This window comes from Heterodontus francisci, chromosome 26 (genome assembly GCF_036365525.1).
Source record: "Heterodontus francisci isolate sHetFra1 chromosome 26, sHetFra1.hap1, whole genome shotgun sequence".
Taxonomy (NCBI): domain Eukaryota; kingdom Metazoa; phylum Chordata; class Chondrichthyes; order Heterodontiformes; family Heterodontidae; genus Heterodontus; species Heterodontus francisci.
In genome coordinates, this window is record NC_090396.1 from 76,942,244 (window position 1) to 76,965,135 (window position 22,892).

General features: G+C 45.5%; 1 protein-coding gene across 1 annotated transcript in view; it reads left to right on the top strand.

Annotated features, from left to right (window-relative positions):
* The first annotated feature begins 6,388 nt into the window (after nt 1-6,388).
* ankfn1a (ankyrin repeat and fibronectin type III domain containing 1a) overlaps nt 6,389-22,892 on the top strand; it is a 240,572-nt gene continuing 224,068 nt past the window's right edge. The window contains exon 1 of the mRNA XM_068058655.1: nt 6,389-6,574. Within this exon, the coding sequence (XP_067914756.1) occupies nt 6,389-6,574 (186 nt within the window). The remainder of the gene's footprint in view (nt 6,575-22,892) is intronic.

Sequence of the window (22,892 nt, forward strand, 5' to 3'; positions counted from 1 at the left end):
CCACCACAGTCATCCACAATGGGGCAGCGCACTGAGCAGACGGCTTCCAACTCAACTGCTAATGACGGGGTAGTACCTGGAGGCAACCATCCATTCCAATACTGGCGTTATTTTAGCGGATGTGTTAAAGAGAGGACAGGACAGACCTGAGACTCAACTGCACAAATACGACTGTTGCACGCCACGGTGAAACAATCGTGAACCAGGTGGTATGGGAATATAGCTCACCATTCAATTAATCTGGCAGCTCGGTCTAAATTGTAACCATGTGTACGGTAACGAGTATTCATGTTATTGAAATAAATGCAAAGCTGCAATCCGTCACTGCGCTGGGGGATCCCCGAAATGTCGCTAACCAACCGCCAACTTAATTCTTATAGAATATCCCGCTGTTAGGAATCCAAAAAAACACCTCCTGCTAAATAAAATCAACCCGGGCACCACCAAATCCACTCTTGCACAGCCCATTGAATTCCACCCAGTGTGTGTGAGAGCGAATGTGTGTTTTTTCAATTCATTCATGGGATGTGGACGTCGCTGGCCAGGCCAGCATTTATTGCCCATCCCTAATTACCCCTGAGAAGGTGGTGGTGAGCTGCCTTCTTGAACCGCTGCAGTCCATGCGGGGTAGGTAGTCCCACAGTGCTGTTAGGAAGGGAGTTCCAGGATTTTGACCCAGCGACAGTGAAGGAATGGCGATATAGTTCAAAGTCAGGATGGTGTGTGATTTGGAGGGGAACTTGCAGGTGGTGGTGTTCCCATGCAGCTGCTGCCCTTGTCCTTCTAGTTGGTTGAGGTCATGGGTTTGGAAGCTGCTGTCTAAGGAGCCTTGGTGCATTGCTGCAGTGCATCTTGTAGATGGTACACACTGCTGCCACTGTGCGACGATGGTGGAGGGAGTGAATGTTTGTGGATGGGGTGCCAATCAAGTGGGCTGCTTTGTTCTGGATGGTGTCGAACTTCTTGAGTGTTGTTGGAGCTGCACCCATCCAGGAAAGTGGAGAGTATTCCATCACACTCCTGACTTGTGCCTTGTAGATGGTGGACAGGCTTTGGGGAGTCAGGAGGTGAGTTACTCGCCTCAGAATTCACAGCCTCTGACCTGCTCTTGTAGCCACGGTATTTATATGGCTACTCCAGTTCAGTTTCTGGTCAATGGTAACTCCCAGGATGTTGATAGCTGGGTCTCAATGATGGTAATGCCATTGAATGTCAAGGGGAGATGGTTAGATTCTCTCTTGTTGGAGATGGTCATTGCCTGGCGTTTGTGTGGTGTGAATGTTACTTGCCACTTATCAGCCCAAGCCTGGACATTGTCCAGGTCTTGCTGCATTTCTACACGAACTGCTTCAGTATCTGAGGAGTCACAAATGGTGTTGAACATTGTACAATCATCAGCGAACATCCCCACTTCTGACCTAATGATGGAGAGAAGGTCATTGTTGAAACAGCTGAAGATGGTTGAGCCCAGGACACCACCCTGAGGAACTCCTGCAGTGACGTCTTGGGGATTAGATGATTGGCCTCTAACCACTATACTGATCATGTGCATGTACTCCAGGCTTACTTCCCCCTTGCCTAACCCAGTATAACCTACACTGTGGCCTCAGTTGAGATCAGTTAACTCTACACAAGCCAGGGACAGAGTTTGAGACTGTCCTGGTCAGTTTGTCTTATTACCATAGCAGGCAGAGCACTAATTCATGGAGTCATTATCATGCATACCTCTTCCATTCAGTGGGATCAGGTTGGATACTTTCACAACCTCAGGATATCAGCCAATGATGTGGAGCCACGGTTGTAATTGGAAACATGGTCGCTAATTTGTACACAGTAATTAGATGTTGGTTGGGGGTTAAGTATTTCATCAGGGAGAACTCCCCTGCTCTTCTTCAGAGAATGGTTGTTGGATCTTCAATGCCCATCCAAGAGGGCAGACGGGGCTTCAGTTTACATCTTGTTTGAAAGCCGACACCTCTGACAGTGCAGCACTCCCTCAATACTGACCCCTTCTCATTGACTCCCATTACACAGAATCCCAATGGATCAAACTCCTTCCCACTCACTCCCATTACACAGAATCCCAATGGATCAAACCCCCTCTCATTCACTCCCATTATACAATCAAATTCCCTGGGTTACAGTCACACTCCCTGGGTTATAAACACACTCCCCGAGTTACAGTCACACTCCCTGGGTTATAAACACACTCCTCGCGTTACAGTCACACTCCCCTGGTTACAGTCACACTTCCCGGGTTACAGTCACACTCCCTAACTTACAAACACATTTCCTGGGTTACAGTCACACTCCCTGGGTTATAAACACATTCCCTGGGTTACAGTCACACTCCCTGTGTTACAAATACACTGCCTGGGTTGCAGTCACACTCCCCGGGTTACAGCCACACTCCTGCACTCCTGGGTTACAAACACAGTCCCCGGGTTACAATCACACTCCCTGAGTTATAAACACACTCCCCAGGTTACAGTCACACTCCCTGAGTTAGAAACACACTCCCCGGTTTACAGTCACACTCCCTGAGTTACAAACACACTCCCCTCGTTACAGTCACACTCCCCGGGTTACAGTCTCACTGCTCGGGTTACAAACACACTCCCCGGGTTACAGTCACACTCCCTGAGTTACAGTCACACTCCCTGGGTTTTAAACACACTCCCCGCGTTACAGTCACATTCCCCGGGTTACAGTCACACTCCCTGAGTTACAAACACATTCCCTGGGTTACAGTCACACTCCCTGAGTTACAAACACACTGCCTGAGTTGCAGTCACACTCCCCGGGTTACAATCACACTCCCTGGGTTATAAACACACTGCCCGGGTTACAGTCACACTCCCCGGGTTACAGTCACACTCCCTGAGTTACAAACACACTTCCCGGGTTACAGTCACACTCCCCGGGTTACAGTCACATTCCCCGGGTTACAGTCACACTCCCTGGGTTACAGTCACACTCCCTGAGTTACAGTCACACACCCTAGGTTGCAGTCATACTCCTCGGGTTACAGTCACATTCCCTGAGTTAGAAACACACTCCCCGGGTTACAGTCGCACTCCCCGGGTTACAATCACACTCCCCGGGTTACAGTCACACTCCCTGAGTTACAAATGCCCTCCCTAGGTTACAGTCACACTCACTGAGTTACAGTCACACTCCCCGGGTTGCAGTCATACTCCCCGGGTTACAGTCACACTCCCAGAGTTACCATCACACTCCCTGAGTTACAGAAACACTCCCTGGTTACTGTTACAATCACACAGAGTGCATCTGTAACCCAGGGAGTGTGACTGTAACCCAGGAGTGTGTTTGTAACTCAGGGTGTGTGACTGACTCAGAGAGTGTGTCTGTGACCCGGAAAATGTGACTATAACTCAGAGAGTGTGATTGTAACCTGGGGGTGTGACTGTAACCCGTGGAGTGTGGCTGTAACCCAGGGAGTATGATTTTAACCCAGGAAGTGTAATTGTAACCTGGGGAGTGTGACTGTAATCGGGGAATGTGACTGTAACCTGGGGACTGATTTTAACCCGGGGACTGATTGTAACCTGGGAAGTGTGGTTGTACCCGGGGAGTGTGCTTGTAACTTGAAGATTGTGTCTCTAACTCGAGGAGTGTGACTGTGACCTGGGGAACGTGACTGCAACTGGGGAATGTGACTGTAACCCAGGGAGTGTGATTGTAACCCGGGAATTGTGATTGTAACTGGAAGACTGTGTCTGTAACTCGAGGAGTATGACTGTGACGTGGGGAGTGTGACTGTAACTCAGGGAGTGTGTCTGTAACTCGGGGTGTGCGACTGTGACTCGGGGGGGTGTGACTATAAGACGGGAATTGTGACAGTAATCCGGGGGGTGTGACTATAAGACGGGAATTGTGACTGTAACCCTGGGGGTGTGACTAACCCGGGCTGAGGTGTTGGGCTGGGTAGGTGTAGTTTGTTAATGATCCTAGCACCTGATTAGAATGACTGACTATGGGTCAGTACTGTTCTCTGATTAGTGCTCAGTTGGGAATTTGTAAAAGTTTGGCGTGCAGTTTGCTGATGTCACTAGGCCTGGTTTGCAGAGTTTCCCAGCAATCTCTAGGGATGCAAGTGCTTTAAGTCACATTCATTTTCCTCATTAGATCCAGAGCTGAGGAAAAGTAAGGGGATGGATCAGTAACTGTCCATCCACAGCAGTGCAGGCGGGGATGGATATGCTCACACTCAGTGATAGAACAAGGACACGGAGCTATCAAACATCACCAGTCTCTACATCACCTGTCCTAGTCTGATACATCTAGGGATTAGTTTCCAAAGGGGCAGGGCACATAACAGCGAACCGTGAGTTTTGTGTTGTTCTGTCACTTCACTTTGTGACAGTCAAGTTGTGCTTCATTGCATGGAGGAATGTGAAAGGGTTTCCCCTGTCAGCGTGTGGGCAAGATCGTGGCAGCATTGGAAATGTTTGAGCTTATTAATCTGTTAGAGAGAAAGAAGTGGTCAGAGGGGTGGGGAGAGAGAAGGATGGAGAGAGAGAGAGAGAGGGATGGAGAGCGGAAAGGGAAAACAGTTTGAGAGAAGAGGAGAGAAAGAAATGGAGAATGGGACAGATGGAGAGAGGGATAATGGGAAGCATTGAGAGGGAAAGGGAACTAGAGAGATTGGGGAAGGAGAGGTAAACGCAGACAGAGATAGAGAAATGGAAAGAGAGAAACAGAGAATAGGAAGACAGAGAGAACCAGGCAGTGCATCCATAAATCATTTTGTACAATTCCACATCTTTTATATTTAAATCTGCATGATGTCTGTGTTCGTTTACCCTGACTGATTTAGTCAGATTTGTTGTTATACAGGTTCTCGTTATGCAGGACAGTATAGTTTGTGACTGTAACCTACTCAGTGTGATTGTAACCTTCAAGGTGAGGTAGTAACTAACTGAGGTAGCCGGTGAGTGTAACTAACACAGAGAGTGTGACTGTAATGTGGGGTCCGTGTCTGTAATACAGAGAGTGTGACGGTAACACAGAGAGTGTGACTGTAACGTGGGGTCCGTGTCTGTAATACAGAGAGTGTGACGGTAACACAGAGAGTGTGACTGTAACGTGGAGTCCTTGTCTGTAATACAGAGAGTGTGACGGTAACACAAAGAGTGTGATTGGGATGTTGGGAGTGTGACTGTAACCTGGGATGTGTGCCTGTAACAGAGTGTGACTGTAATATCGGGAGTGTGACTGTAACACGAGGAATGTGACTGTAATACAGAGCGTGATTGTAACGTGGGTCATCTGTCTGTAACACAGAGAGTGTTACTGTAACCGGGGAAGTGTGTCTATAACATAGAGTGTGACCGTAACACCAGGAGTGTCACTGTAACACAGAGAAGGTGCCTGTAACACACGGAGCGTGACTATAACATAGTCACTATGTCAGAGTGTAACTATAACACGGGGAGTGTGACTGTAACATGGGGAGTGTTACTGTAACATGGGGAGTGTCTGTAACACAGGGAGTGTGACTGTAACATGGGACGTGTTAATTTAACATGGGGAGTGTGACTGCAACACAGAGAGTGTGACTGTAATATGGAGAGTGTGACTGTAACATGGAGAGTGTGACTGTAACATGGGGAGTCTGTCTGTAACACAGAGAGTGTGACTGTAACATTGGGAGTGTGACTAATGCTGGGAGTGTGACTGTAACACAAAGAGTGTGACTGTAACGTGGGGAGTGTGTCTGTAATACAGAGAGTGCGACTGTGACCCAGGAAGTGTGTCTGTAACACAGAGAGTGTGACTGTAACGCAGACAGTGTGATTGTAACACGGGGAGTGTGACTAATGTGGGGAGTGTGACTGTAGTGCGGGGAGTGTGACTGTAACACGGGGAGTGTGTCTGTAACACAGAGAGTGTGACTGTAACACAGAGAGTGTTACTGTAACACAGAGAGTGTGACTGTAACACGGGGAGTGTGACTGTAACACAGACAGTGTGACTAACACAAACAGTGTGATTGTAACATGGGGAGTGTGACTATAACACGGGAGTGTGACTGTAACACAGTATGATTGTAACACGGGAGTGTGACTGTAACAAGGGGAGTGTGTGTCTGTAATATGGGGAGTGTGTCTGTAATCCATTGAGTCATTGGTTATTTTGCCGCTGGGCACAAAATGTACAAGGAGCCTTTGCCGTGCTATCGTATGGGGTGAAGAAGTGGGGGGGGAGCAGTAAGGAGTGGTAGGGAGGTACCAGGGCAGTGCCATGCTAGACTGCAAGATTTGCCTGCAGTGTGGAGTTCAGTCGCCTGTGCTGGCTGGGAGAGAGTGCTGCGACACTGTTCAGTTTTGTTATGTCTTCCTACTCCAGGTGTCTGAGCTCAGCAATGATGCAGCAAATGCAGAACCTGCACCTCTGCCACACAAGGAAAAGCTGCAGCCCAGCCTCGCCGAACGCAGCCAAGCGCCTGTATCGCAATCTCTCAGACAAGTTTAAGGGGAGCCACTCGTCCTTCGATGAAGCATTCCTGACAGCAAAGAGCGACAAGGATAGACTGAGGAAGTCTTCGCTGGTAAGTCGCGAATCACTACCACGAGGACAAGGTTTTTAAAACCAGCCAGTACTGATTAGATGGATTAATAAAGAAATGGAAAGTTGAGGACTGACCCCATCAAGCCCTGCAGGCTGAAACAGGATGGCATAACGATAAGAACATACAGGAAGAGTGAGTAAGCTAATGAGTGTCAGAGACCAAGGAAATATCCCTGCAATAACAAGCTCAGTACAGCATGAGAGATAAGGTGCAAAGCAGTAAGAGTGGACACGAGAGAGCAGATGGAGTATAATGTGGGGAAGTGTGAGGTTATTCACTTTGGTTGTAAGAAAAGAAAAATAGAATATTTTTTAAAAGGCATGAAACTTGTAAATGTTGATGTTCAGAGGGACTTGGGTGTACCCGTACACGGAACACAGAAAGTTAACATGCAGGTACTGCAAGCAATTAGGAAGGCAAATGGCATGTTGGCCTTTATTGCAAGGGGATTACAGTACAGGAATAAGGAAGTCTGGCTACAATTGTACAGGGTTTTGGTGAGACCACATCTGGAATACTGTGTGCGGTTTTGGTCTCCATATTTAAGGAATATCTACTTGCATTGGAGACAGTTCAGCGAAGGTTCACTAGATTGGTCCCTGGGATGTGAGGGCTGTCCTATGATGAGAGGCTGAGTAAATTGGGTCTCTGGAGTTTAGAAGAATGAGAGGAGACCTTGTTGAAACATATAGGATTCTGAAGGGGTTGGATAGGGTCGACACTGAGAGATTGTTTCTGCTGGTCGGGGAATCTAAAACACGAGGGCACAGTCTCAGGATAAGAGGCCCATCATTCAGGACTGAGATGAGGAAAAATGTTTTCACTCAAAGGGTTGTGAATCTTTGGAATTCTCTACCCCAGAGGGTTGTGGATGTTCCATCATTGAATACATTTAAGGCTGGGATAGATAGATTTTTGGTCTCTCAGGGAATCAAGGGATATGAGGAGTGGCAGGAAAGTGGAATTGAAGCCCAAGATCAGCCATGATCGTATTGAATGGTGGAGCAGGCTAGATGGGCCGAATGGTCTACTCCTGCATTAAAGCAAAATACTGCAGATGCTGGAAATCTGAAATAAAAACAGAAAGTGCTGGAAATACTCAGCAAGTCTGGCAGCATCTGTGAAGACAGGAACAGAGTTAACATTTCAGGTCAGTGACCTTTCATCAGAACCCTGATCTACTCCTGCTCCTATTTATTATGTTCTTATAAGACATCTAAGCATCCTCAATAATTATTTCCTCCAAGAGAGTCAGCATAAATGGGTAATTTTCTGCTTGGCAAGATGTAACGAGTGGTGTGCCACAGGGATCAGTGCTGGGGCCTCAACTTTTTACAATTCATATAAATGACTTGCATGAAGGTATGGTTGCTAAATTTGCTGATGACATAAAGTTAGGAAGGAAAGTAAGTTGTGAAGCGGACATAAGGAGGCTACAAAGGGATATAGATAGGTTAAGTGAGTGGGCAAAGATCTGGCAAATGGAGTATAATGTGGGAATATGTGAAATTGTCCACTTTGGCAGCAAGAATAAAAAAGAAGCATATTATCTAAAGGCTGTGTTTGCTGACAACGCAGCCATTAGGTGGCACAGTCCTAGCACATGTGCAAATACAGCCTCTTCCGCTGAAACGTCAGTATCTGTGACATTCAGGCAGCTGCCAGGATTAAAGATGGTGCTGCTCAATTTATCACAAAAAACAACTTTCAACACAAAACTCCTCTCTATCGGTCCCGCCTGCGCCCGTCTTCTCACCACTGGCTCCCCGCTGCTTTCCCTTAAGCACTCTCTACAGCCTTGCCGTTCCCCCCCACCTCATCAGCCGCTCGCTCCAGACCTCGCACTGCTGCCCCTCCTTCCCCTCCCTTCGGCTGATTGTTCCCCACTTCTCGCTTCCCGCCCCCCCGCCACCCAGCTGTCCGGCCGTTCGCTCCCATTTCCCCCCCACCAACCCCGCTTTCCAGCCACTCACTCCCTGCTTGCCCCGCAATCCAGGCCATGACGCTTCCATCCCCTCGGCCACTCGCTGCTACGTCGCCCTGTCACCCCTCATGGCCCACCTTGCTTCTTCAGGCGGCGCGCGGATAACACCCGAACATGGGAGCGAGTGGCTGAGAGGTGGGAGGTGGCGCGGCCTGGAGCTAGCATCCAGAGGTCGGGGGGGAAGTGGGGAGCGAGTGGCTGGAGAGCCGGGGTTTGGGGGCGGGATGCGAGGAGCGGCGAGCGAGCGGCCGCAGAGCGGGGAGAAGCGGCCGATAGGGGGGAGGGGGAGAAAGCGTCGAGGCCTGGAGCGAGTGGCTGAGTGGGATGAGTGGCCAGTGGGGCGGGGGAGAGTGGCTGAGTAGGGGGGAGTGGGTGAGGGGAGCGAGTAGCTAATGATGTTTTCCTGCGCAAGCGTCGGTTAGGCCTGGGAAGACGTATGCTGTGCAGCATCTCACTGAGAGCAGGAGACTGTTTGCACGTGTTTGCAGCTTGGAGCACTCTGATGACGTCAGCGGGCTACTGCGTTGTCAAGAGTCACTTTGTTAACAGCTCTAAATGGTGAGAGATTGCAGAGCTCTGAGATGCAGATCTGGGTGTCCTAGTGCATGAATCACAAAAGGTTAGTCTGCAGGTACAGCAAGTAATTAGGAAAGCTAATAGAATGTTATTATTTATTGCGAGGGGAATTGAATACAAAAGTAGGGAGGTTATGCTTCAGTTGTACAGGGTATTGGTGAGACCACATCTGGAGTACTGTGTACAGTACTGGTCTCCTTATTTAAGGAAGGATGTAAATGTGTTGTAAGCAGTTCAGAGAAGGATTACTAGACTAATGTCTGGAATGGGCGGGTTGTGTTATGAGGGCGGGTTGTGTTATGAGGAAAGATTGGACAGGCTAGGCTTGTATCCGCTGGAGTTTCGAAGAGTAAGAGGCGACTTGATTGAAGCATATAAGATCTTGAGGGGTCTTGACAGGGTGGATGTGTAAAGGAAGTTTCCCCTTGTGGGAGAATCTAGAACTAGGGGTCACTGTTTAAAAATAAGGGGTCACCCATTTAAGACAGAGATGAGGAGAAATTTTTTCTCTCAGAGCGTTGAGAGTCTTTGGAATTCTCTTCCTCAAAAGGCAGAGGAAGCAGATTCTTTGAATATTTTTAAGGCAGAGGTAGATAGATTCTTGATAAGCAAGGGGGTGAAAGGTGGAAACAAACTTATTAGCGAGAGGCAGCATGGTTTTGTGAAGGGGAGGTCATGTCTCACTAATTTAATTGAATTTTTTGAGGACGTGACAAAGATGATTGATGAGGGAAGGGCGGTGGATATTGTCTATATGGACTTCAGTAAAGCCTTTGACAAGGTCCCTCATGGCAGACTGGTACAAAAGGTGAAGTCACATGGGATCAAAGGTGAGCTGGCAAGATGGATACAGAACTGGCTCTGTCATAGAAGACAGAGGGTAGCAGTGGAGGGTGCTTTTCTGAATGGAGGGATGCGACTCGTGGTGTTCCGCAGGGATCAGTGCTGGGACCTTTGCTCTTTGTAGTATTTATAAATGAGTTGGAGGAAAATGTAGCTGGTCTGATTAGTAAGTTTGCAGACGACACAAAGGTTGGTGGAGTTGCAGATAGTGATGAGGATTGTCAGAGGATACAGCAGGATATAGATCGGTTGGAGACTTGGGCGGAGAAATGGCAGATGGAGTTTAATCCGGACAAATGTGAGGTAATGCATTTTGGAAGGTCTAATGCAGGTGGGAAGTATACAGTAAATGGCAGAACCCTTCGGAGTATTGACAGGCAGAGAGATCTGGGCGTACTGGTCCACAGGTCACTGAAAGTGGCAACGCAGGTGGATAAGGTAGTCAAGAAGGCATACGGCATGCTTGCCTTCATCGGTCGGGGCATAGAGTATAAAAATAGGCAAGTCATGCTGCAGCTGTACAGAATTTTAGTTAAGCCACACTTAGAATATTGCGTGCAGTTCTGGTTGCCACACTACCAGAAGGACGTGGAGGCTTTGGAGAGGGTACAGAAGTGGTTTACCAGGATGTTGCCTGGTCTGGAGGGCATTAGCTATGAGGAGAGGTTGGATAAACTCGGATTGTTTTCACTGGAACGACGGAGGTGGAGGGGCGACATGATAGAGGTTTACAAAGTTATGAGTGGCATGGACAGAGTGGATAGTCAGAAGCTTTTTTCCAGGGTGGAAGAGTCAGTTACTAGGGGACATAGGTTTAAGGTGAGAGGGGTAAAGTTTAGAGGGGATATGCGAGGCAAGTTCTTTACACAGAGGGTGGTGAGTGCCTGGAACTTGCTGCCGGGAGAGGTGGTGGAAGCAGGTACGATAGCGACATTTAAGAGGCATCTTGGCAAATACATGAATAGGATGGGAATAGAGGGATACTGTCCCTGGAAGTGTAGAAGGTTTTAGTTTAGGCAGGCATCAAGATCGGCGCAGGCTTGGAGGGCCAAATCGCCTGTTCCTGTGCTGTACTGTTCTTTGTTCTTTGTTTGTTCTTAGCTATTGGGGGTAGGCAGAAATGTGGAGCTGAGGTTACAAACAGATCAGCCATGATCTTATTGAATGACGGAGCAGGCTCGAGGGGCCGAATGGCCTACTCCTCTTCCAAAATTTGTGTGTTCGTATGTTTTTACGTGCTGTTGTTGTTGTTGTTATTTTAACATAGCTAGGGCATTGTTGATAAAGTCTTGGAGTCTGGATGTCAACTAATAACTTATTATTTACACAATCTCCATTTACACTCTCCACAAGCCTCATCCTTTGTGCTGCTATTCTCTTCTTACAAAGCCCATTACCATGTGACTATTACATCATCATTATTACAGTGGGAGGGGTTGCTCGCTGTCTCCAACATGAAAGGTTTCATGTCCTTATACTACATCTCCCCCCAAGTCTTTATCCATACATTTTCCTTAACATATATACATTCTCCCTGATCTTGTTCTAGACTGACTGGGATGATCAATAGTCTTCCTTGTAAGTTTTGATCACTGATTAGGTTGATTATTTTACTAACATTGTAGTATTCTGTTTGCTCGGGTTTTCTTCATCATCTGGGTCTTCCAAATGAATGATTGGCTGTTGCTTCTGGGAAATAGGGATAATGTTTCTCCTATTTCGGCATGTTTCCTACTGTTCTGTGAACCACGTTCAATTTCTGGCCATTTTCATCTCTGTGGATTACAGTACCTTCCCTTTTTAAGTCTCGTATCCATACTCTCTGGCCTTCATTCAGTTTCAGTAAGTCTATGGCATGAAATCTTTTATTGTAATTTCATGTTTGTTGCCCTTCTGTAAGAGTTTTCCTGGTCTCTTACTTTCTCGTGGTCCCGGACATGCAATCCTGGAAGCAGGATTTGCATTCTTATCTTCCTGCCCATCAGTAACTTTGTTAATCTGTTAATTGTGTATCAATGGTTTGATTATGTGCAGGTGGAGGGTGTTAATTGGGATCTTAGTTGAGCATTTATAAGCAGACACTTACAGAGACTGGTGGAGGGTTTGAGTGAGTTTGTAATCCTTTCACTCTGTACAATAAATGTGAAACTGAGTAAATATAGGCTCCAGCATCATCCTTCCAGAAAAAGCTTTCTGGAATTTAACATGGTAGCAGAGGATGGTTTCCTAAAGCTGAAAATTGGAAAATAGGAAAATTCTTTTTGGATAGAAAACTAAATCTCAAGGGCTATTGTGGAAAATATGGCAGAAAACAAGTGTAAATTGTCAGGGTATGATTACCCTCTGATATTCTGAGCCTGAACCATATGACCAGTGGAAGAATGAAGTGGATATGTGGACACGGGTTACATCTCTTCCAAAGAGGAAACAAGGTATGACCTTCGCGTTGTCACTTCATAACAAAAGTAAAATCAGAAGTAAAGTGTTTTGTGAACTAGATGCTCGTCAGTTGGATACTGAAGAAGGGTTGCATCTTCTGTTAGAATTCTTGGCTGAAATTTACAAGAAAGATGACCTATTGAATGTGTATGAGGCAGGATCAGACTTTGATAGATTTCAGAAAACAGATGGTTATTTAATGGAGGAATATATCATGAACTTTAACATACTGTATAGAAGATTGAGGAAATTCAATTTGGAGATCCCTGGTTCAGTGCTAGCTTTTAAATTGCTAAATTATTCTAGGGTGTCACATATGGACAGGCTCCTGGTTCTAACTGGGGTTTGGTTCTTGGACAAAGACTCCCTGTTAGATCAAATGTCTGCTGCCTTAAAAATATTCCTGGGGAAACAGTCATTTCCTGCAGCCCTGGTAGAACAAACGGCATTCTGCGGTGACACAAAGAATAGAGGACTTCATGTTTACTAGATTTAGAAATAATCCAGATACTGGAAGCAGGCCTAAGTACAATGGAAGAGTTAAAAACAGGAGGAATGAGGAGGAAAGCACCTTTAGCAGATCTGACTATTACAGTGGAAGACAGAATTGGAACAGCAATTATAGGTGAATGAATCCCAGGAATGTCCAAGGAACAGTTAATAGGTGCTTCAGATGTGACTCAAAATATTATTATGCAATGAACTGCCCTAAGCGGAGGGGCAGAGTCTTCGAAATAACACACGACGCAGAGAATTCTGAGGCAGAAGAGGAAGATACTGATGGATCTGAACAAATTGTACTAGTCACAAGGAGTTTTAGTCCCGTGATGAATGTGTTGGTTGAGGATTCGTTCAACTGTGCTGTACTGGATAGTGCTTGTACATTGACAGTATGTGAAACTGATTGGTTACCATGTTATCTGGATTCACTCAGTAGTGAGGATTGACGCAAGGTTAAAGAGTATAAAAGTACGACCAGCTTTAGATTTGGTGATGACAAAACATTGAAGTCACTGAAGAGAGTAGTAATTCCATGTAAAATAGCTGGAGTAAGCCACTTTATCAGTACTGATGTAATGTCTACTGAGAGACCTTTTACGGTTGAGTAAGCCTTCAATGAAAAAAGCACAGATGAAACTTGACATGGAACATGATAAGGCAATTGTTTTTCAGAAGCCAATGAATTTGCAATTTACCCAGTTATGGCATTATTGTATCCCTTTAACAAAACCTGCTGTTTCTAGTCAGAGTTAGAGAAGTATTGATGCCAGGTGTTAAGATTCAGAGAGATAAAAGGCAAATGGTCTTAAAGTTACACAGACAATTTGCTCACCCTTCTTGTCAGAGATTAAAAACCCTACTAAAAGATGCAGGTGTGATTGATGAAGAGTATATGAGGATAATAGAAGAGATTAGTGAAAAGTGTGAAATCAGTAAAAAGTATCGGAGGACACCATCACGTCCTATTGTCAGCCTTCCATTGGCACGAGGTAGTTGCCATGGATTTAAAGGTTTGGGACTAAGACAAGTATATTTTCATTCTACATTTTATAGACATAACTACTAGATTTAGTTTTTCAACAATAATAAATAGGAAAGACAAAAGAGTGATTATAGACAAAATTATGGAGAAATGGCTAGGAACTGGACTTGGGGCACCAGCTAAGTTTCTGACTGAAATTGGAGGGGAATTTGCCAATCACAAGTTCAAAAATATGTGTGTAAACATTGTTACGACCAAGGAGAGAGTAAGACACTGTCAATTCAGTCCCAATGCTCCACAGGTCACAACATATTATTAAAGTTTTCCCAACTACAGGAAATTAGCCAAATTAAACACTTTAGTAACCCCCAAAAATAAAACAGAGCAAACCAGTTATCTTTAAACAACAACAAATTAACTATTTATGAATAAATGAAATTTTAAACACTATTGAGATAAATTTATGTCTAAAGACCTTATAACTTCTTCTTTCCCTTAATCCCCTTGCACAGACACATACATTCAAAAACCAGGGGTTAACCAGTTTTTAAAATGGTGCTTTTTAAAAAAAAAAAGAACTGTTTCTTAGGAATAAATAAATAGCTGGGTTGTAAATCCTGGTGAGTTACATTCCCGATTGAGAAGGTGCCCCAGAGTTGAATCGCCAGATGGGACTTGAAGTCTCCAGGCAAATTTGATGAGCAGTCTTTACTGGATAGGCGTTCAAAGCATTTCTGTTGCTGCAAGCATCACACAGTTCTTTTAACAAGGAGTATAGCAACAGGTCTATTTGAATTTTAAAATTGATAGTCTTTTAGTAGAAACTTTACTGAGAATTCCAGCAAAGACAAAAGACAACAGAGAGTCAATCCTGAAACAGAGAATTCTTAGAGTTTGGAAGTAAAAAGGAATTTACGACCTCCAACAATACAAATGTTCTTTTTAACCAGGGTTTTTTCTTTCCTTAGGCAATACAGAGCTTGAAGATGAATGTAGATTTTTTTCTGCTCTGAGTGAGTCAGAGAACTCCTTTCCTTCAATAAGCACACTTCACTGGTCTCCAGATCAGACTGGTTCTGGCCAGTCTTTACCCACAGCCAAAAGCTACAGTACACCGTGTGACCTCCCTCTCCTGCTGTTGCCTAGGGAATAGGTGCAGCAGCTGGCACACTGTGCCTCTTAGTTTTTAAAGGCACACTGTTTTTAAACACATTTCAGTTTTTAAATGTTTCCACAAACGTTAATGGGTTATGGTCAGTTTAAATTTGTGTTTCTTTATAGTCTTGGTGGACATATACTTTGAAATGTTTGAGAGCCAGCAAAAGTCCTAATATTTCTTTTCCACAGTGGAATACTTTTTTTGGTGGCAATTTAATTTTCTTGAAAGTACCCTACTGGCTTCTCTATGCCCGATTCATCATCCTGCAGTAGGACTGCACCAACCCCAGGTCACTAGCATCGATTGCTACTTTGAAGGGTTTAGCAAAATTTGGAGCAGCCAACACTGGTTCATTAGTTTGGATTGCCTTTAGCTTTTCAAAAGCTGCTTGGCATTCATCTGACCAGACTACTTTGGTTTTCTTTTTTTTTGTAGCAAATCAGTTAATGGAGCAGCAATCGCACTAAAATTCCATACAAATTTCCTGTAACAACCTCACATCCCTAAAAACCTCATGATTTCACATTTAGATTTAGGGATGGGGAACTCCACTAGGGCTTGTACTTTTGCCATTTTTGTCAATACATGTTCTTGCCCCACTATGTGTCTGAGGCAAGTTACTCTTGCTTTTCCAAATTCACTTTTTGTCAGATTTATCACTAAGTCCACTGCTTGCAATTTTTTAAACAAAGCTTTTAGCTGGTTTAAGTATTCTTGCCAAGTGTTACTGTATATTAGTACATCATCGAGATACACTACACAGTTGGAAACACTGGCTATCACCTGATTCATTAATCTTGGAAAGGTGGCTGGGGCATTTTTTAGCCCGAATGGCTAAAAAGATTTTTAGCCCGGCACTGATAAAGACTGTCAGGTGTTACAAAAGCTGATATCTCTTTGGCTCGAGGAGTCAAAGGAACTCGCCAGTATCCCTTTAACAAATCAATCTTGGTAAGAAACCCAGTACTGCCCACTCTGTCGATACAGTCTTTTAAATGCAGAATTGGGTAGGAGTCTGCCTTCATTACTGCATTGACTTTTCTGTAGTCTATACAAAATTGGGTTTACCCATCAGGTTTAGGCACTAGAACTATTGGTGAACTCCAGCTGCTTTGACTAGGTTTGATGAAGTTGTTTTCCAGCATGTATTGGATTTCTTCTTTTACTTGGGCCTGTTTGTCCAGACTTAAGCAGTAAGGATGTTGTTTTATAGGAACGGATTCCCCACTTCATGTGTGGCTAAGGTTGTATGTCCTGGCTTATCCCTACAAACTCTTTCAAAATATTGTGAAAAGCCTGTTAGGTCTTCACATTGTTTTTCATTTAAGTGCAAAAGCACGTTGTCCAATTTTCCTAACCATTCTGTATTCGCTAATCTGATAGTAGGAGGTTCAATCTGAGAATTTCCTAGGCTTCCTTTTGCCTCATCCTCACTATCCTTTTCCTACTCAACAGTCCCGATTACCTGACATTCTTGTACTGCCTTATCCTCCTCCCTGTGATAACATTGCTTTAACATACTGATGTGACACAACCGATACTACTTCCTGCTATCAGGGCTGCCAATCAAGTAATCTACCTTACACACTCTCTTGATCACTTTATATGGGCCACTGAACCATGACTTTTAATGGTTCTCCCTGTGATGGTAAACACCAATACTTCATCCCCTGGTTAAAAATTGTGGGATTTTGCATTCCTGTCTGCCCGTTTTTTCATATTGGCTTGGGATGCTTTAAGGTGTTCCTGAGTCACACAAGACTGCTTCATGTCCTATGTAAGGCCTGGCCAGTAATAATGTTGACTTATGTATGATTTGGTCTTCCAAATCCCCCTATGTCCTGCAAAAGAAACGTCATGTGCTAACCTTAATAATTCCTGGTGATATTTAGGTGGTACCACTATCTGTTCAACAACTGTCCAGTCTTCGTTCACAGCTCTATGAGGCAGTCTCCATTTCCTCCTCAAAACCCCGTTTCCCATATAATAGCCTTCCGGAACGCCTTCCGCCTTGGCTTCTGCCAGAGCCGTCTGTGCTATTCGGTAGATCTCTGGATCAGCTTGCTGTGCTGCAATTATAGAAGATCTGTAAAACATCTCATTCGGATTATCTAAATCCCCAAATAAAGTTTCAGATACTCAGCTATCTGTTTGTGGTGCCCCTTTTACCTCTGACAATGCAACCTGTTTAGCCATTGCTCGGGTGACTACACACGCAGGAAATATTCCTGGAATTTGCTCCCATAATTGCTCTGTTTCTTTAACTTCACTTAGTTCCTCTGTAATTATAGGAGAAACTGATACTCTTGATCCAGCCAAATTATTTCCTAAGAGTAGATCAATTCCCTCTACTGGCAAACTAGGGACAACTCCCACAGTTACCACCCCAGTTATTAGGTTATTCTCTAGGCAAACTTTATATAAAGGTATGGGTTTACACTCCCTGCCAATTCCATTAACTAAAACTTTAGTGTTCAGGGCACTCGCTGGTGGAAATGTTATATACCTTTTCCCAACAAGAGTGTTTGGATTGCTCCTGTATCCCTGAGTATAAAATTAGGCTTTCCTCCCTCACTTAAAGGATATGGAGTTACTTTTCCCTTGGACAAGAATGCATTATAACTTTCAGGTATCTTATTCTTAACCTCTACACTCACTTTAGATTTTGTATCTGGTTTTACGACTGTTGTTAAAGCTATAGCCTGGTCTGCTATACTCTCAGTCAGAGTCTTTTCTTCTGCACTAACTTTGCGTACCCAACAAGTCCTATGGGTTTACCTCACAATTTCCAGCACTCTGAACGAAGATGACCCGTTTTGTTGCAATGATAACACTTTGTCTTGCGAACCTCACTTCTACCCTCAGTACCTTCCTTTCTGACCTGAGGAGGTGATCCTGGGGCATTCCCAGTTGTTCCTTCTTGTCCCCAGATACTTGCCTTCCTTTCACTCTCCCACTTTCTATCCTTCTCGGGTTTATGGAGATGACGGACAAAATAGGTTGTCTTATTCACAAGCTCAAAATCATCAGCCATCTCTGCTGCTTGCCTAGCTTTCAAAACTTTCAGGTTATCTATATGAGTTCTCACGACTGAAGGAATGGAGTTTTTAAATTCTTCTAAGAGAATCAATTCTCGAAGGTTCTCATATGTGGTTTCTATCTTTAATGCCCATATCCAAAGGTCAAAATTCATTTGCTTCACCTTCTCAAATTCTATATACATCTGTCCAGCCAATCTCCATAGTTCCTAAACTTCTGACGGTAAGCTTCAGGGACTAACTCATATGCAGTGAGAATAGCCTTTTTTGCCATCTCATAATCTGAAGAAGCCTCTTCAGGAAGCAGGGCATAAACGTCATGAGCTCTGCTCATTAACCTGCTTTGCATAAGCAGTGTCCAGCTTTCCTTTGGCTATTTCATTTGTTCGGTTATTTTTTCAAAAGAAATGAAAAATGCCTCTACATCCCTATGCTCAAACTGAGGAAGAGCCTGTATAAATTTAAACAGCTTTTTGCTGGGTCCTGGGCTGAATTCAGATTCTTTCTGACCAGAACTTTCCCTGAATTCAAGACTACCCCTTTGTCTCAGTTCCATCTCTCTTAATTTAAATTCCCTTTCTTCTCTTTCACTCTAAAATGCTCACTCTTTTTCCCTTTCCTCTTTTTCCAATTCAAGTTTCCTTAATTGGAGAGGGGGTGGCATAGTGGTACTGTCACTGGACTAATAACCCAGAAACCCAGGGTATTGCTCTGGGGACATGGGTTCGAATCCCACCACAGCAGAAGCTGGAATTTGAATTCAATTAATAAATCTGGAATTAAAAAGATAATCTAATGATGGCCATGAAACCATTGTCGATTGTTGTAAAACCCATCTGGTTCACTAATGTCCTTTAGGGAAGGAAATCTGCTGTCCTTACCTGGTCTGGCCTACATGTGACTGCAGACCCACAGCAATGTGGTTAACTCTTACATGCCCTCTGAAATGGCCTAGCAAGCCACTCAGTTGTATCAAACTGCTACAAAGTCAATAAAAAGGAATGAAACCAGATGGACCACCCGGCATTGACCTAGGCACTGGAAACGGCAAACCCAGCCCTGTCGACCCTGCAAAGTCCTCCTTACTAACATCTTGGGGGCTTGTGCCAAAGTTGGGAGAGCTGTCCCACAGACTAGTCAAGCAACAGCCTGACATAGTCATACTCACAGAATCATACCTGACAGACAATGTCCCAGACACTGCCATCACCATCCCCGGGTATGTTCTGTTCCACCGGCAAGACAGACCCAGCAGAGGTGGGGGCACAGTGGTGTACAGTCGGGAGGGAGTTGCCCTGGGAGTTCTCAACATCGACTCTGGACCCCATGAAGTCTCACGGCATCAGGTCTAACATAGTCAAGAAAACCTCCTGCTGATTACCACCTACCGCCCTCCATCAGCTGATGAGTCAGTACTCCTCCATGTTGAACAGCACTTGGAGGAAGCACTGAGGGTGGCAAGGGCACAGAATGTACTCTGGATGGGTGACTTCAATGTCCATCATCAAGAATGGCTCGGTAGCACCACTACTGACCGAGCTGGCGAGTCCTAAAGGACATATCTGCTAGACTGGGTCAGCGGCAGGTGGTGAGGGAACCAACAAGAGAGAAAAATATACTTGACCTCGTCCTCACCAATCTGCCTGCTGCTGCTGCTTCTGTCCATGATAGTATTGGTAGGAGTGACCATCGCAAAGTCCTTGTGGAGACGAAGTCCCGCCTTCACATTGAGGATACCGTCCATCGTGTTGTGTGGCACTATCACCGTGCTAAATGGGATAGATTTCGAACAGATCTACAACTCAAAACTGGGTATCCATGAGATTCTGTGGGCCATCAGCAACAGCAGAATTGTACTCAACCACAATCTGTAACCTCATGGCCCGGCATATCCCCCACTCTACCATTACCATCAAGCGAGGAGACCAACCCTGGTTCAATGAAGAGTGCAGGAGGGCATGCCAGGAGCAGCACCAGGCATACCTCAAAATGAGGTGTCAACCTGGTGAAGCTACAACCCAGGACTACTTGCATGACAAACTGCGTAGGCAGTATGCGATAGACAGAGCTAAGCGAACCCATAACCAACTGATCAGATCTATGCTCTGCAGTCCTGCCACATCCAGCCGTGAATGGTGGTGGACAACTAAACAACTAACTGGAGGAGGTGGCTGCACAGATATCTCCATCCTCAATGATGGGGGAGCCCAGCACAGCAGTGCAAAAGATAAGGCTGAAGCATTTGCAACAATCTTCAGCCAGAAGTGCCGAGTGGATGATCCATCTCGGCCTCCTCCTGAAGTCCCCAGCATCACAGATGCCAGTCTTCAGCCAATTCGATTCACCCAGTGTGATATCAAGAAACGACTGAAGGCACCGGATACTGCTAAAGCTATGGGCCCTGACAATATTCCGGCAATAGTACTGAAGACCTGTGCTCCAGAACTTGCCGCTGCCCTAGCCAAGCTGTTCCAGTACAGCTACAACACTGGCATCTACCCGGCAATGTGGAAAGTTGCTCAGGTATGTCCTGTACACAAAAAGCAGGACAAATCCAACCCGGCCAATTACTGCCCCATCAGCCTCATCTCAATCATCAGTAAAGTGATGGAAGGTGTCATCAACAGTGCTATCAAGTGGCACTTGCTTAGCAATAATCAGCTCAGTGACGCTTAGTTTGGGTTCCGCCAGGGCCACTCAGCTCCTGACCTCATTACAGCGTTGGTTCAAACATGGACAAAAGAGCTGAACTCAAGAGGTGAGGTGAGAGTGACTGCCCGTGACATCAAGGCAGCATTTGACCGAGTATGGCATCAAGGAGCCCTAGCAAAACTGGAGTCAATGGGAATCAGGGAAAAACTCTCCGCTGGTTGGAGTCATACCTAGCGCAAAGGAAGATGGTTGTGGTTGTTGGAGGTCAATCATCTGAGCTCCCGGACATCACTGCAGGAGTTCCTCAGGGTAGTGTCCCAGGCCCAACCATCTTCAGCTGCTTCATCAATGACCTTCCTTCAATCATAAGGTCAGAAGTGGGGATGTTCGCTGATGATTGCACAATGTTCAGCACCATTCGCGACTCCTCAGATACTGAAGCAGTTCGTGTAGAAATGCAGCAAGATCTGGACAACATCCAGGCTTGGGCTGATAAGTGGCAAGTAACATTCGCGCCACACAAGTGCCAGGCAATGACCATCTCCAACAAGAGGGAATCTAACCATCTCCCCTTGACATTCAATGGCATTACCATCGCTGAATCCCCCACTATCAACATCCTAGGGGCTACCAGTGACCAGAAACTGAACTGGAGTAGCCATATAAATACTGTGGCTACAAGAGCAGGTTAGAGGCTAGGAATCCTGAGGCGAGTAACTCACCTCCTGACTCCCCAAAGCCTGTCCACCATCTACAAAGCACAAGTCAGGAGTGATGGAATACTCTCCACTTGCCTGGTATGGGTGCAGCTCCAACAACACTCAAGAAGCTCGACACCATCCAGGACAAAGCAGCCCGCTTGATTGGCACCCCATCCACCACCTTCAACATTCACTCCCTCTACCACCGACGCACAGTGGCAGCAGTGTGTACCATCTACAAGATGCACTGCAGCAAATCACCAAGGCTCCTTAGACAGCACCTTCCAAACCCGCAACCTCTATCAACTAGAAGGCAAGGGGAGTAGATGCATGGGAACACCACCACCTGCAAGTTCCCCTCCAAGTCACACACCATCCTGACTTGGAACTATATCGCCGTTCCTTCATTGTTGCTGGGTCAAACTCCTGGAACTCCCTTCCTTACAGCACTGTGGGTGTATCTACCCCACATGGACTGCAGCGTAAAGGTCTGCAAAGGAAACCCGACCGAGCCCGAATGCCGGACCCGGAAGCCCGACCTGACCAGACACCGACACGTCATTGGGACGTATCGGGGTCGTGTTGGGTAGCAGGGCCTTTATCCATGTACTGATATAGAGGCCTGCTACGTGACTCGACCCCGACGGGATCCGCTGACACGGGTCGGGTTCGGGCCGGGTCATGTTGGGCTTCCGGGTCCAGCATTCGGATTGGGGTCGGGTTTCCTTTCCACACCTTTACTACAGCAGTTCAAGAAGGCAGCTCACCACCACCTTCTCAAGGCCAATTAGGGATGGGCAATAAATGCTGGTCTGGCCAGCGACGCCCATATCCCCCAAATTGATAAAAAAAAATCTTTTTCACCCTCAAGTTTATTTGTTTGTAACTGAATCCTAGCCACTACCACTGTATCACTCTCTGACTTACTATCTTCTTGTTCCTCTTTTTCCAATTCCAGATTTTGGGTAATTATTTCAATTATCACTGCTCTTTTGCTTCCTGACTTCAACTCTAATCCCAATTTTGCTGCCAGATCTTTTAGTTTAACCTTAGTTATCTGGTCACTGAGGACACATTCTCCTTTCCCACTTTCCCAGAAACTCTGCTGCAACTGCTAATGCCATTCTGAATGTACAGCCTTTACCCTTATATACAAGAAACCTGGTTCCTTCTATTTTTTCTTTCAAATTATTACTCCTCTTATAATTCACGTAATTGGCATTGGATTTGAATTGGATCATGGGCAATCGAATCTCCAATTAATATGATCCCAGACGCGAGCCCCCACTTTATATGTTATGACCAAGGCAGGAGTAATGCACTGTTAATTCAGTCCCAATACTCCACAGGTCACAACATATTATTCAAGTTTTCCCACCTACCGGAAAATTAGCCAAATTAAACAGTTTATTAACCTTCCAG